Source organism: Pelodiscus sinensis, chromosome 4 (assembly GCF_049634645.1).
Source record: "Pelodiscus sinensis isolate JC-2024 chromosome 4, ASM4963464v1, whole genome shotgun sequence".
NCBI lineage: Eukaryota > Metazoa > Chordata > Testudines > Trionychidae > Pelodiscus > Pelodiscus sinensis.
In genome coordinates, this window is record NC_134714.1 from 33,096,355 (window position 1) to 33,112,860 (window position 16,506).

General features: G+C 47.6%; 1 protein-coding gene across 2 annotated transcripts in view; it reads left to right on the top strand.

The window, feature by feature from the left end:
* EFCAB11 (EF-hand calcium binding domain 11) overlaps positions 1–16,506 on the top strand; it is a 210,464-nt gene that overhangs the window by 178,275 nt on the left and 15,683 nt on the right. The window contains exon 6 of one of the 2 annotated variants that reach the window (XM_075926732.1): positions 13,953–14,409. The exons of the other annotated variant lie outside the window; for it this stretch is intronic. Coding sequence (XP_075782847.1) covers positions 13,953–14,169 — 217 coding nt within the window. The 3' untranslated portion in view covers positions 14,170–14,409. Of the gene's footprint in view, positions 1–13,952; positions 14,410–16,506 lie in introns of those variants that run through there. 2 annotated transcript variants of the gene reach the window in all.

Consider the following 16,506-nt stretch of genomic DNA (forward strand, 5'->3'; position numbering starts at 1 on the left):
CCTCCAGGCCTCTTGGGCCCCGCAAGGCCTCCCAAAGCACATGGCCCAGGATGTCTCTGTCTGCTAACTGCTGGTCCTTTGTGCCTCCCCCCCCCATACATGGCGTTTGAGGGACATAATCCTTTCTGCTCTCCCCCACCACACACACACATTGACACATTGCAGATGTAATATTCCTTGATTCTTGTAGGGCTTTTGAGTTGACACATTCCCTAATGACACTCTCATAAGCAAATGAGGACAATGTGCTCTAGATGCAATTTACATAAGAAGGGTGCTCAGATAGACTAGCTTATCAATGATTTAGTGTCAGACTTGGAGTCCATATCTAATGGGGTCCTACAGGAGTCTGTCCTGGATCTAGTCCAATTCAATATTTTCATTAATGACTTGGAGTGGAGAATGTGCTTAAAATTTGCAGATGGCACTAAGCTGGGAGGGGTTTCGAGCACTTTGGGGAACAGAATTAAAATTCAAAATTACTTAGACAAGTTGGAGAACTGGGCTGAAATCAACAAGATGAGATTCAGTAAAAGCAAGTGGCTTACTGGCAGTACTGATGAAGAGGTTCTGAGGGTGCCGGGGATCATAAATTGACTGTGATGCAGTTGCTAAAAAAGGTGAATATCATTTGGGGATGTGCAGAGCCAAAGAGAACATGCTGGCCATAGCCCAACCATTTCTAAGCCTGGGTATAGTGCTGCTAGAGTGGTCCAGAGCATCCCGCTGGCAACTGAAATCCAAGACCTGCACTTCTGAATTTCCTTCTTTCCCCTGCCCCTCTGCCATTGGCTCCTTCCAAGGCTTGCACTCCTCTTTGAAGTGTCCCTTACTCTGTTGCCCTGAGAGACTGTAGGCGGGAGGGGGCTTAGCTTGTGGCCGAGCTGACTAGCTACCCAGTAGCATGTCAAGCAGAGATAGTCCCCAGATGTGGGCAACAAGGAGTGTCCGTGGACCCCAGCTTGGTTTTGCAGGCAGATTCGAGCACTCAGCGAGCCAGCACCACCCCTGGTGCGGTGGCAATGACCCTGTCCCTGGTTGGTGTCTGTGAGCGGAGCCAGGGCTCGGTGCAGAGAAGAAGGAAGGAAGGAAGCCAGCAAAACAAAGGAGAGAGGGAAGGGCCTGTGATGGAGGGAACCAGACATGGACATAGCCAGCTCTGGTTATTGGCACCACCACCCAGCTCCCTGAGCACCCAGCATCTCCCTGCCACATCAATCCCCCTCTCCCTCAACAAACTCAGCTCATTGTAGAACACCCTCCCCCAACGAAATGGTCCCTCAAACATCTTCCTGCCAAAACCCTCCTGCAAAGCGCCACATGCCCTCTCTCTCTAACTCTCCTCTGCTCCTGCTCGCCATCCTTGCTATGCCCCTTTCTCTGCCTCTTAAAAACCACCCCTGCTCCCTCAAGACCCACCATCCCCAAATCACATCCCTCCCTATTCAGCCCTATGACTCCCACTCCACCAGTACACCATACTCCCCTATTCTTCCACTGATCCCAGCATCTGAGTCCTTCTCTCCTATTCCTGGCTGCACAAACATCCTCAATCTTCTTCAGTGGGTGCAGTCCCTGAGGGCTCACCAGGAACCTCCCACAGGGCCTCTTACCCCCTCACCTCACCACAGGGCTTCCTTGAGGGCTCAGGAAAATTCTTGGCAGAGGATAGGTGTAGGGACTCAAAGGAAAGGAAAGAGTAGAGACCTTGAACAACAATCAGCCCCCCTCTTCCATCTCCACTTGTGGGGGGGGGGCAGAAAGGGGCCAGGTTGCTGGGGACACCTTAGAGGAGAAGAGGAGGGTTGGACTGTGGAGGGGTATGGAGTCCATTTATACCCTCCATCCCCCCACACACAGTGGATCTCTGCAACCTTTGAACAGAAGTGTTGTATGTAAGACAGGGGAAGTAACTGTCCCTATTAACTTAGCACTGGTGAGGCCTCAATTGGGATACTGTGTCCAATTCTAGGTGCCATATTTTAGGGAAAACATGGATAAATTGCAGAGAGTCCAGAGGAAAGCAACAAAAATGATAAAAGGTTTAGAAAAACAGATGTATGAGGAAAGGTTATTAGATATGCCCAATGTTTTTCTTGCGAAAACAAGACTGGGGGGGGGGGAGGCGAAGGGCTGATAATAATTTTCGAGTATGTCATAAGCTGTTTTAAAGAGACTGGTGATCTATTGTTATGTTCTCTGGACGTAGGAAAATTAATCAGCTTAATTTGTAACAAGGGAGATTAATAGGCAAAATGTTCTAATTATAGGGCTGTGTCTACATTGGCAAGATTTTGCGCAAAAGCACATGCCAGTATAGACGCTCTCTTGTGCAAATACTTTTAACGGAAAAACTCTTCCGTTAAAAGTATTTGCACAAAATCATGCCAGTGTAGACGCAGCCTAGAAGTACTTGAACTCTGGAATATGTTTCCAATGGAGACTGAGAATCTCCATCACTGGGGGTTTTACAAACAAGTTAGTCAAATGTCTTTCTGGTCCCGCCTCAGTATCCCTCCCAATCCTACATTACTGTGGTTCTATAACATGAACAGGCAGAGATGCTGACTTTCTAATATATGGGGGGAGGTGCCCCCCCCGCTCCACCTCCACACCATCCCTTTGCCCCAAACCCCTTTCCCATCCCACCTCTTCCCACCCTGTCCTGTCTCCTCCCCCAAATTGCACACCACCCTCACTCCTCTTCCCCAAGTGACTGAACAGCGGATCACTGGCAGGAAGTACTGGGACAGGAGAAGGAGCTGATCAAGGAAGGTTGACGAAGTTGGTACCTTTGTAAAGGAATGGCCAACACTTATAGACAGCACTGTGTTCATAGCTCCCATGGTATTAGCAGAACATCTTAAAAGCTCTTCACGTGTAATGAATCATCTGTGTACTTGAGAACCCCTCTTTTCTTTCTCAGTCAAGAAGTTTAAATTCTCTTTCTCCCAGAAAGCTGTCTCTCTCTGATGGTACTTCTACTATGCCAGGGCCACCAGGGGCGGCGCTGCAGCAGGGGCTGCCACCTATCCCTACTTCCCCGCCCTCAACCAACTCTTGGGGGGCGGGGCAGTCCGTGCCAGCCCGGGGGACAGCGAGCCGGGACCAGAGGGCCCTGACCCGGGCACACCGGAGGAACCATCGCAAGCAGTTCCAGCACCAGAGTCGGCAGGGTCATCCAGGGAGACAGTACCAGGTAAGTAGTTCGAATTAAGTAGTTCGGGGCGGGGGAGGCGGGAGGGAGACCAGAGACCGCACGTGTGGGCCATGCCTTCCACGGATCACGCAGACACCTGTGCACGTGCGAGCACCTGCCATGCCACCCTTGGGCAGGTGGCTCCAGCTGCGTGACACCCAGGGGCCATGGCCCAATAGGCACATACATGTGTGAAGAGACCTGACATGCTCCCGACCCCGGGGCTGGAGCATTCCCTTCACATGTCCCCTCTACACGGAGGCAGGGGACATCTCCCCCCCCACCACCACCTCGGCCACATTACACATGGCACAGGGACATGGGTGCGGTCTTGGGGCAGCTCCCAGTCCCGGGGAGAGCTAGACATCCTGACCATGGCCTCTGTACAAGCACAGCGGCTCTGACGGTGCAGGGCATGGTCGCCCTCACGTTGCAGGGGGGCGGAGGGGGCTGGGCATCATCCGCTGCGTCCCCAGAGAGAACTGACCACTTCTCTTCTTTCTCTACAGCTGCACCAGCTGCTCGTGCAGGGTGCACCACCCCGCCCGGGACATGATCCCGCACCTGTGGGCTGCTCCAGACGACCACCATGGAACCGGAGTACGGGGACCAGCACCTGGGGTCCTTGTGAGCCCTGCACTGCACAGTGGAGGCCTGGATGCGGGCAGACCTCCAGCTCCGCCAGGAGCAGCTGGCTGAGGTCCGAGGGCTGAACTCAAACCTGCAGGCCCTGCTGCAGAGCATGGTGCCCCGTGCTGGTCCTGTGCCTGCTGCCCCCCCAACTTCTGTCCCTCTTTCCACTCCTGCCCTCCCTCCCACCTCTTCCTCCTCAACCCCCACAACCTCTTCCGCAATGTCCACACCCCCCACTTCAACCTCCGCACCCTCCACCCCATCCCACTGGGGACGCCGAAGCCCCCTCCCTCGCCGTGCTGGGAGGCGGTTGGCCCGGCGAGACCCCCACCCCAATCCCTGAGTTTCCCCTCCTCCTCCCTTCCCTTGCCTCCCCCTTCCAGCTCCCTCCTCCCAGTTTTCCCCCTCCCCTCTCCCACACTCTCTCCTGCCCTTTCCCGCCTCCTCTCCCCCGTCTCCCCACAGTTTTATTCCCCCCCCAGTTTTGTGAAATAAAGATAGTTTCTATTTTTGAATACGTGTCCTTTATTTTGTACATCAGGAAGGGGGAGTAGGGAGGGGTAAGTGGAAGGAGGTGAGGGAGGAATGGGGTACGAGCCCCCAATGGGGAGGACTGGGCTGGCTCTGCGGGCTCCTCGGGGTGGAATCTCTCCTGAAGCCCCTTGATTGACCCCCCATCTGGATGGTAGCCTGTGGCAAGTGCAGCTGGGCTGATGGCCGAGTGCTGTGATGTGCCGAGTGTGGGCACTCATGGCACTCCAAGCCAGGACTGCTTTGCAAGCGGGGAACCCCTGAGAACTGTCTATCTGGGGTGGGGGTCAGGTCCCTTTAAGCATAGCCCTCGGCTACCCTGAGACAGCAGCTCCACGCTCTAAGTCCTAACCTGATGCCCTGCCGGCACTGCTTCCAGCCAGCCTTAACCTTGGTTCAGGGTCCACTCAGTGTGGACATGCTAGTTCGAATTAGCAAAACACTAATTCGAACTAGTTTTTAAGTCTGGATGCGCTAGTTCGAATTAGCTTAGTTTGAATTAACTAATTCGAACTAAGTTAGTTCGAATTAGCGCTGTAGTGTAGATATACCCTTGGAGACTAACAAAAATATACATGTTATGATTACAGATGGCTAGAAAGAGGTACAATAGGCACGTATACATTCTCTGAAATGTTTGCATGTCTTTGTATGTTACTTGATTCTCAGTCTCTTGCAGTCTCTCATTCTTATTTACAGTGCACTGTATCGCAGATGAATTGGATTGAGCATTTAAAGCCACAAAGGGTCATTAGGATATTTAAAATGGAACTAGATGCTCACAGAAGCCTTCTCTAGGTAGATGTTTATGTGGGCTGAGTTAGTATGTTTTTACTGCCAAAGAGGATGACAGAGCTAGGTACGCTGCATCTGGTCCTCCGTGGCATTCTGGCAATATGATTTCCTCTGCAGAGGAGTAAATCTGAAAAATTAGAAGTCAGCAGTGAGACTTAAAACATTAAAATCGAAGTGGGATAGGTACACTATGTAACTGACAAGGCATTCTGAATGAATATCTTTGATAAGGCAGATCCTTGCACCTTAAATTGAAAAATAGAACAGCCAACTTTTTGTTTTAAGCTTAGCATAAATACAAAAAAAATTGCTTTGTAGAAAACACCTGAAGCAACTACTCCTTGCTGAGTAAGAAATGCTTAGTTAGGAGCCTGAAGACATCACAATCAAGGATAGCAGCGCTTAGGATTTACAGTGTTTTCATCTTCAAAGCTTTACAAACATTATCTAATTATTCTTCACAAAACCCAGGAGAGTTAGCCAAGTACTGTAACAAGTCTGTGGCCAACAAGGAATTTCACTGTTGTCACTGATTAGTGTCATTGTCCCGTTTTGGCAACAACCAGGACAGAACTCAGAGCTTCTAGCTTTAAAAACACAGGCCCCAACCACTACAGGTTAATAGGAGATAGGGATGTTAGATGTTGTTTAATTGAATAGTCATGTAACCACATACAATCATAGTGGTCACATGACTATGCAATAGTACCCGGAGGTGGGGCCAGCAGCCACTGCGCTCCTGTCTCTGCTCCCCAGGAGCCTCCAGACATCCCGCACTGGTGCCTCTGCCTCTGTTTAAAAACCAGCTCCCCATGCAGACTGGCTGATTGCCACCCCACGCTGCTGCCTCTGATAGAGGCAACAGTGTGTGTGTGTGGCGGGCGGGGACAGGCAGCACTTTGGAGCTGGTGCTAGGAGAAACTGGCTTTTAAACAGGCTCCCCCCAGCACCGGCTCCTGCCTTCCCTCCCCCTTGCTGCCTCTGTAGGAGACAGCAAAGGGATGGGGGAGGCAGGTCTGCAGGAGCCAATATGCACAGGGAGCTAGCTTGAAATGTATGGTCGCATATATTGGCTCCAGCCTGCCCCCCTCACCTTCCATGCTGCTGCATCTCTATCTATTTTGTGCTCATGGGGAACCTCAAGGGCACTGGCTCCCGCTCCTGCCCACCCTCCCCCACACACCTTGCTGCCTCTGATACAGAGGCAAAGAAGGGTCAAGGGGCTGATTTTCAGATCTGAACATCACAACTCTAAGTCACTGAGAGATACGGGTACCTAGGCTTTCTGAAAATCAAGCCTCAAAGTGAATTATCAAAAACCACACAGTACCAGAAGTAAAATGTTGACCTTCCACCCCTGTGCTCCAGCCCAAGCAGGCAGGAACAGAGGTAACTCTACTGGTAGCAGAGACTAAAGAGTGTTGATACAGCCTTATAGAAGCCTTACTTTGTTCAATTCTAAACAACTTGTATCAGAAGAGATTCAAGAGACAAAGGTACAATCCAGAGTCAGGAGATGAATGTGATTAGAGGAAAGGAAATATTTCCTAGTGAGGAAAAGATGAAAAGATTGAGATTGTGTAGTTTTCAGGGGGTGAATAAGAGGGGACCTGAAAAAGGCATTGCACACAAAATAGCAAATGATGCGGAGAAGGTAAATCAGGCTCTCCTATTTACCCTCTCTCAAATTACTAGAAAAAGGGGATAGTTAATGGAATTGAGGCAACACATTTTGAAACCCAAAAGAAATATTTTACACAATGAATAATTATCCACTGCCACTTACTGCTACAATATATCACTGGGGCCAAGTGCATAGGAGGATTCAAAGAAAGAATGAGCAATACATCTTCATGCTTTAGAGCTGAAGGCAGCTTCTGGTTGGGAATGAACTGGCTTTTCTGCTGTTGAGTTTATGGCATTTGTTCTGAGGCATATGGTAGCGGTACATGGACAATGGATCTGATCCACTGTGTCAGTCTGTACATATTTGCATGTATGTTCATTTTGGCACCACTCCACACAATCACAAAACAAGGATGTTTGTGAATCATGAAATGAAAGATGAGAAATAATTGTTTTTGTCTTGAGAAATTTCTAAGTTGATTTTCAGGACACTGGAGATGCAAAACCAAAATGTTACATTTGAAAAAGAAATCTTGGTTAAATGTTTACTAGAATGGAATTTAAGCCAGAAACAAAACCACATCTTTATCTGTTATCTCTAGTTTTGAAACACTTAAACCATGAGTCCAAACTATCATCCCAGTATAACTAGGTTTTGTTCTTATTTGCTTTTTTATGTTCAACATCTCAGAAAGCTGGCCCCTGAAAGTCACTGAGATTACAAGATTCCTTTGCCTTCCTATGTGTTCCCCTGAGGAGTCACACAATAACCAGAACCAGTGGTGATATTAATTCATGCTATAATACATAGATCTCCACCTATAGTTGTGTGCATTTGTTTTCTTTCCTATTTTAAACATTTTTGAACGAGATCCTCAGCTAATGTAAGCTGATAGAGCTTCATTGACTTCCATGGAGTTTTATTGATTTATACAAATGGAGGGATGCAGTATTATTCCTCAGCTATTACTATTACCTCTGATGGGCTGCTCAGATTATACAGCACCATACACTTTCAAAGTGCATGTAATAAGCAACATATATTATAATAAATGCTTCAATTTAACTACCAGGAAATTTTAAAGCTCTTGGGTAATTATAAGAGAGGAATAATAATGTATTTTGGAAGATATTTGTACTGTTTCAGAAATCAGCCACCAGGCAAGAAGGGTCTAGGCCAGGGGTGGGCAATAAAATGGCAGAGACCAGGACACCACTTCCAGAAACTCCTGTTGGCCAGGAATGACAGTCCACAGTGAACAGGAGCTGCAATCATATGTAAATATAGAGGTGTCAGCCCACCAGGAGCTAATCCTAGTGGATTGGATCCGGCCTTTGTCCGGTATTTGCCCACCCCTAGTAAAGGCTTTATGCTACAGTGAGAAGAAGACAGACTAGCTCTGGGCTGTGCCCAAGAAAGTTCATGATACCATCTACATGTTTTGTTAGTCTTTAAAGTGCTACCAGACTATTTGTTGTTTTTTAAGTTTATCTAAAGATAATGTTTGCTTTCTTATGTTAATAAAGTTCTTTGTTCAGTGTTAGGAGACAATGAACTTTTCTATGGGTATGTCTACACTACCAGACAAGGTTGAATTAAGATATGCAACTTCAACTATGTTAATTGCATAGCTGAAGTCAAAGTACCTTAACTTGACTTTTGGCGCTGCCCACACTGAGGGAAGTCAAAAGGAGAACACTCTCCCTTCAGCTTCCCTTACTCCTTGTAGAAGCAGGACAACCAGCATCAACTGGAGTGCCCCTTTCACTTTGAATTAGCTGTCTTAATTAGACCTGCTACTTCAAACCCTGGAAGATCAATAGCAGCAGCTTCGATTTTCTCTGTACTGTAGACATACCCTATGATTCTTTACTTTTATCATGCCATTCCTTATGGTCATAGTGAATAATGGCAACCCCCTTTGCCTGCCAGACCAAGCAGTACATAGTTTCAATAGCACACCCTTTCATTCTCGTCTTTGACTGCACTTTACTGCAAGCTTCAGACAATATTGACCATTTTTTTAGCAACTGACCATGCAAGAGATATAGTTAATCCTCATCTAGTAAACCTGTTTGGCTTGCTTGAGGAACAGGTATTTCACTGACTAGTGGGAATGTCTGACCTCTACAAATACTGCTCTGACCTTTTTCTCCCTAGCAAGGAAAACAGTGTATTGAGCACATTTTACCACATACCTTCCCTGACTATGGCACATTCAGGAATTCATCTTCTTTTTTTTCTTCTAATTATTCCTTGCATATTAAAATCTCTGTCAGGTGTAGATTCCCTGATGCACACAGTTTCTCCATGACAATTCCTTTCATCTGAAATGTTAATGTTATCCCTTTTTGAGAAATGCATTTAGTTAAATTTACAACTAAATATAGGTTGTTTCCATTGGGACAAATTGATGATGAGGATCTTTGATGTAATCCTGTTTATTTACAAGAATGTATGAAGTTCTGTGTTCCTGAACACAGCAAGAGTCAAGCAACAGATATTGCCTTTGTTTACAGTTCTAATCCATTCTTCCAATCAGCATTTAGCCCCAAAGCTCTCTGTTTCTCAGTTCAACATTTCCAGAGCTTGTTCTGTGACTATGCTTCCTTGATGCCTTCTCTCTCAGCTTCTCTGGTATTTCTGCCTTTATTTCAGACTCATCAAAATACCAAATCAAAATACCAATATCCAGTGAAATCCCTCCACCCTACATATACCTTGCATACACTTTTGTTTTGAGCTGTTTTGTTTGGAGTGGAAACTACTATTATTTCAGCTATACGATTTCAATTTAACTCTTTTTTTACAATTATCTTAAATGAAAGGTGGCAGTCATGCCGAACCCATAAGATTTAGAACAGTGGTGTCCAACCAGTTCTGAAGCACTAGCTGCAATAGTGGCTACTGCTACAGTGAACTAGCAACACTCAACAAGTCAAATAGCCACACTCAACTGGACAAATAGCCACATGTGGCTATTGGCTAGTGTGTTGGACACCATAGATTTAGAACTCATAGTTGAGAAGGTTAAGAAGGTTGTGTAGAAGTGGCACTGATACTGCTAACTTGTTTCAATTTATTTTTATTTACATAACAAATCTGAATCACTATAGCATGAACACTTTTCTGGTTAAGCATCTGTGCTGCAGAAGGGCAATACCTCTGCAACATGACAGGAGTCAAAATCCACTCACTGCAATGGCTATTGTTATCTTCCATTTCAGAAAAAACATAACATCTAAAAACAACTCACATAAAATGATATAATCAGTTAATAAAACACCTGAACCTGTTGACACTTGAGTGGATTTTTCTGCCTCTTATTGGACATCTGTCACTATCTCTGAACCTGGACAGCTTTCTGATTGCGTGACCTCCTCTTGCTCAAAACTCTCTATGCATCCTGACTCAAAGAGAAACATAGTCTTTAATCTTGCCATTTTATTTGTCATGAGAGACCATAGGCTTTGGCATGTCACAATGAAGTTGCTATTACTGTAACATATAGTATTTACAATAAATATTCTGCATCTTACATTAGGTAACCAACTCTTTCTGAGAGCTTATACAGATCCATTAGCTCTGTGGGAACTATATATCTATTTTATATAAAAATATAGAGTTCCTGTGTACTAACTGTTATTTTCTTTTAGATTCTGATACTTAACGTAAAATAAACTGCAGACGGCTGAAAAGTTCTGAATAGCTTTCTCTATCTATATTTGGATATGCCTATGTAATATAACAAGATTCTGGGGGCACTGCTGAGAGGGTCACATCAGGACAAATTGCTTAGAAACAGAGCTACTTACTGCCCAAGACTGAGGGTCCTTCACTATAAGGCACCAAACCAGTCATAAAGAATACTTATATTTACCACACTGGCTAGCAAGAAGTCATACAAGCAATTCCCTTAGACACTCCAGCTTCCCATGTGCCACAACTAGTACCACACCTTACACAGATGAAACCATGAAATCATGAAAACCAATCTCACCAAATCCAAACAGGTTCTGCCTATCCCAAAGGAGCAACCACATTGTCAGGTCAATTTATACCTCAGATCTTACCCCAAAGAGCATGCTGTGCCAATACTTTATAATCTAAAATCTAAAGGTTTATTAATAAAAGAAGGAAAGAAAAGTTTGAGAGTCAAACTGTTAAAGGAAACCACAGTTACAAGAGCTCTTTGTGGAGGCTAGTAGCTGATATGGAATAATCTGCTATCTTAAAAGTCTCTGGAATACATCCTTTGTTAGGATGGGTCATCAGTCCTCCTAAGATGAGTTCATAGCAAAGATAAGACAGGAATGCAGATAAAGATGGGGGAAACCCATCTTGCCCATGTAAAGGGAATCCCATTATTCTCCTTGGGTGAAAGTAAGCCCCAGATGGAGTTTGTCACATGAGCAAGTCACCTGTCCATGCATGACTCAGTCCTTAGCATCCATCACTTTCATGCTGGTCTGAACATTCACAGCAAAGTTTCTCTGTGGATTGGCACCATTTCAGGTACATTGTCAGTGAAGCACAGCAACTCACTTCACAGTAGGTGAGTGAAGCCTGTTGATAATCTCCCAGAAGCAAACATTTGAAATATGAGTAATGGCTATGTACTTGTAACTTTAAATACAAAAATATGTGCATATGAATAGTATAAACAGAATTAGCAAATCATAAGCTTTCCATAGACATCTCAGTTGGCCCACTTTGCACAAGATTTGGTGCAAACATAACAGTGGTTGCAATAATATTTTGCATGTTCATATCAGAATCCAATAACATCACAGCCTACAATAATTTTGACAAAACACATTGAAAACTTAAGACAATTGTCTAACAGTCTTTTAATGCTACTATCTGCATCTATTTGACATTTTATCTAAGTACTTTCTCAAAGTCTCAAATGTAATTTATTATATCTTTCTTGGAAGTTACTTTTAGTTTATACAGTAGTTTGATTTTATTTTTATTTAATGCATTAAATTTTTAAGCAACAGGCCCTGGGAATATTTTGCAGCATTGAACATGTTCATTGCACAGGAGTACTTGTGGTGTGAAAAATGTTTCTCTGGAGTTCAGACCCTGATTATACCTTGATTAAGAAATTTGGACTTTGACCAAAAATAATTCACCCCTGTGAGAATTTTGTCATTCTTTGTTTTATCAATATTGATTTGCACCAAAGTCTGCATCCCCTATGCACTCAAAACTCCAACTCATTTATTTAATCTAATTTAATTCTGAATAAAACATCCCCCAAAGATATTCATCTTAAAAAGAACCAGCAACAGCAGCAAACCTACTGGCAACTCTCAGCAAATAAAACTCTTTCACCACACAACCATTAGCTCCTGCATCCCCAAAAGAACTGAGTCTTCCATCATGGTTTGAAGGTCAATCAATTCTTCCAAAGCACTTATCTGTTCCTCATCATATCTAAGCACCTCTCACACATGAATGAATTTATCTTCACAGCACTTTTGTGGAATAGGGTATTATCATCTCCATTTTACAGATGGGAAAGTGAGGCGGAGACGAAGTCAAAGTTTTCCAAAGCACCTAATCATTTTGAACTTAGGCATCTTTTGAAAAATATTCTAAGCGTATGTCTACACAGCAAAGTTATTTCTGAATAATGATCGCTATTCCAAAATAACTTTGCGAGCGTCTACACAGCCAAACTGCTATTTCAAAATAATTTCAAAATAGCGGATGGCTTATTTTAAGTTCTGAAAAACTCATTCTATGAGGAATAGAGCCTATTATGACATAGCTATTTCTGAATAGGCGCTGTGTAGACAGGGAATAGGGGCTAATTCGAATTAGGGGGGCCTCCAGCTCTTCCCCGGGTGTCCTGCTGGCCGCTCTGGGCACACACAGGAAAACTCTATTCCCCCCGCCCCTCCCTCCCATGGAGCCCTTAAAGCTTCAGACTCTGCAGGCAGGGTTTGTGGCTCGCAGCAGGCCTGACAGCCCTGATCCACCCTACAGCTGCTGCTGACTGCATTTTGGCTCAAGATGAGCCAGACAGATGGTGCCAGACAGCCCTCCACCTCTTTCCGGGAGCATTCAGCCAGCTCCCAGGAGCCTGCCAGGGGCCGCAAGCGATGTGTGCCTTTCTGGTCTGGTGCGGAGGTCCTGCCCCTTATTGAGGTGTGGGGGGAATGAGACAAACCTCCAGGATCTCCGCACCAGATGCGAGAAGGTGGACATCTATGGCTGCATGGCAGCCAGCCTGTGGAGCAAAGACCACATCCACACCCGAGAACAGGTGCAGACGAAGGTCAAGGAGCTCCACCAGGCTTATGCCAGGGCCAATGAGGGCAGCTCCCAATCTGGGGCAGAGCCTCACACCTGCCCAGATTGTAAGGAGCTGTACCGCATCCTGGGGGGCAGGGCAGTCTCCCCCCCCCCCCGTAGTTACAGACTCCAGGATGGAGATGCCCTTCGTTGTCATCACTGGGGTTCCAGATGATGGTGACGAGGAAGAGGAGGAGGCCCAGAACCAGGAGCCCAGCCTGACCACTGACCTGACCCTGGAGCCCCGAGACCTCCCTGCGGACATTTCCCAGGCTTCGTCCAAAGCCAGGGAAGGAACATTGTGTAAGTGCCATCACTTTTGTGTCATGCAGGGGGTATGGAGAGAGCTAGGTGCTCCACACTTGGCCCTTGCTGGCTGCAGATCACGCAGCAACCTGTGCACATGGAAGTATGTGCCATGCCGCTCCTGGGCACGTGGCTCCAGCAGGCTGCGACACAGGAGCCTTGGGTTCTTGACCACAGGGTGTCTGGAGAGACCAGCAAGGGGTGAGACACCCTCCATCCACAGGTCACCTCAAGAAAGAGGCAGGGGACATCTCAAGAAGGAGGCAAGAGACATCTTCCCCGCCCCGCCATCCCCCCCACCCCACACACACACACACTCAGCACTCCCGCACACAGCACACGGGCATGGCCACAATCTCGGGGCAGCCTCCAGTCCTGGGGACATCAAGGGCCACTGAATAAAAGGGCGCACTGAATAATAGTGAATGTGGCCTGGCTCCAAGCATATTGGCTGCAACGGCGCCGAGAACTGTCGCTCTCGGCTTGCAGAGGGGGGCTGGGCTTTAGGCACTATGTCCCCTGGGATGACTGACCATCTTTCTTTGTTCTCCACAGCCAGACCAGCTGTGAGTGGAGGGCGGTCCACACCACCCAGGACATCCTCCCACACCCGAGGCTTCTGCAGGCGCACACATCCAATAAACGAATACCAGTGACAGCACGTGGCAGCGCTACGAGTCCCGTGCAGGACCATCGACTGCTCGGTGGAGGAGGACCTGCGGCTACAGCGGGAAAGCTGGTGGGATCTGCAGGGCCGCTCCCTGTTCAATGATGTGCACACCCTGGTGCAGGGCATGCTGCCTCCTCCCGCTTCTCCCTCTACACCCTTCCCACCCCTGTGTGGACACCGAGGCCCCTGCACCCACAGCGATGGGATTCACAGAGGCCAGCGCCACTCCAAGCCTGAGCCCTGAGCCTTTCCTCCTCCTTTCTTCCTCTTCCAGCTTCCTCCTCCCAGATTCTCTACATCCCCTTCTTCCATCCTCTCTCCTCCCCTCTTGCAGGTTCTTTCGCTTCTCTATCCTTAGTTTCTTTTAGCCCACAGTTCTGTAAAATAAAGACAGTTACGTTTTGCCCCCAAAAAAGTGTGTTTATTTTTTCATCGGGAATGGGGGTAAAGGGAGAGGTAAATGAAGGGATGGCAGGGAGGGGTGAAGCAGAAGCCCCCACTGCGGTGGACCAGGGAACAGTGTCACTGCTTCCCTGGGGAGAAACTCTCCCTCAGGGTCTCCCGGATGTGTACAGCCCCCTGATGGGCCTGCCAGATGGCAGCCATGCACAGCTACTCATAGGCCCTGCCTAAATGGTCCGCCTCCACCCCCCACCCTGGCAGGAAGGCCTCCCCCTTTCTCTCGCTCACGTTGTGCAGGACACAGCACGCAGCCACCCCATGCAGAATGTTGTGCTCTCTAAGCTCCAGCAAGTGAGGAGGCATCTAAAATGCGCCTTCAGGTGGCTGAAGGCACCCTCAACCACCATGAAGGCCCTGCTCAGCCTGGCATTAAATGCCTGTCATGAAGGGTTGAGGTGGCCGGTGTACAGCTTCATGAGCCACGGCTGCAGGTGAAAGGCTGCATCCTCCACCAGGCATACGGGCATGTCCATGTACCTAACCCTGATGTGTTGGTCAGGGAAGAAAGTCTCAGTTTGCTGGTTCTGGCAGACACTAGAGTTCCTGAACACATGTGCGTCGTGTGCTTTGCCTGACCACCCAACATTTATGTCTGTAAACTGGCCCCAGTGGTCAGTCCCAGCCTGCAGGACCACCAAAAAGTATCCCTTCTGGTTAATGTACATTGAGGCCCAGTGGTCTGGGGCACGGATAGGGATGTGTGTCTTGTCAATAGTCCCGCCTTTCTCCCCCCCCCCCCCCCCGCAGTTGGGGAAGTCCACAGCATCAAACCCCTTGATGATGGCATCCAAATTTGCCAGGCGAATGACTCTGCACAGCAGGATGCTGTTTATCGCCCTGCAGAAGGAGACAATCTGAGAATCATAGGGGTGCCAGGATGCCTGAGAGTTCCTCCATTCCCTCTCCACCAGGAGAAACTCCCTGCAATCACAGCCACCCCAGGTTTGTGCGGGCAGGTCAGAACAAACCCTCCTGGGGAGGGGGCTTGTTCCACCCTCCAACCCCCTTTTCCCTGGAAGCCCATCCCCATCCTGAGACAATAGCCTGATAATACCATACCTGCATGAGCAGGGCCCTGACAGTCGATCTCCCCACACCAAACTGGTTCCCCACAGATCGGTAGCTGTCTGGCATGGAGAGTTTCCAGAGGGTGCTAGAGACACGCTTCTGGAGGCGGGGAGTGGGCCTCATGTGCATGTCCCATCACCTCAGGGCAGGGGCGAGCCACTCACAGAGTTTGAGTAAGGTGCCCTTCTTCATTTGAAAGTTCTGGAGCCATTGTTGGTTTCCCCAGAGCTCCAGAACGATGTGGTCCCACCGGTCTTCACTATTATCCAGACACCAGATGTGGCAGGGCATGTTGCCCAGACCACAGTGGGCAGTGTCCAGGTCCTGTAGCCACTCCCCCACATATCCAAGGAAGGTCTCCAAGAAGAACCTGGGGGTTGGGTTCCTGCAGAGCCTGGGAGGCAGCCTGCAGAAAGTGCTGCATGACTTGCAGCAAAAGTTCCAAGAGCTGAAGAGTGCCTGGAGCCAGCTCCTGCTCCATAGCAGCGTGCTGTGGTGTCCTGAGTCAGGGCAACCGAAGCAAGAAGAGAAAATGCTTTGCTGTCCCTCAGAGAGGTAGGCAAGCAAGCAGGGAAACCTGAGAAACAGCTGTTCAGAGGGGTCCCTTTAAGCACAAGTCTCAGATAGCCTCAAGCAACAGCCACATGAGGTAACTACTGATGTGATGCCCTGCCTGGACTGGTTCCGGGTGGCCTTAAATGCAATTCAGTGGCCAATCAGTGTGGACGTTCTATTTTGAAATTGCTAAGTGCTATTTCAAAACGCATTTTGTGTGTAGACGCGCTATTTCAAAATAAGTTATTCTGGAATATTTCTTCCGGAATAGCTTATTCCAAAATAATGCTGCTGTGTAGACATAGCCTATGTGACTTGCCCAGCGTCATCCAGGAAGTCTGTAGAAGTGTCAAG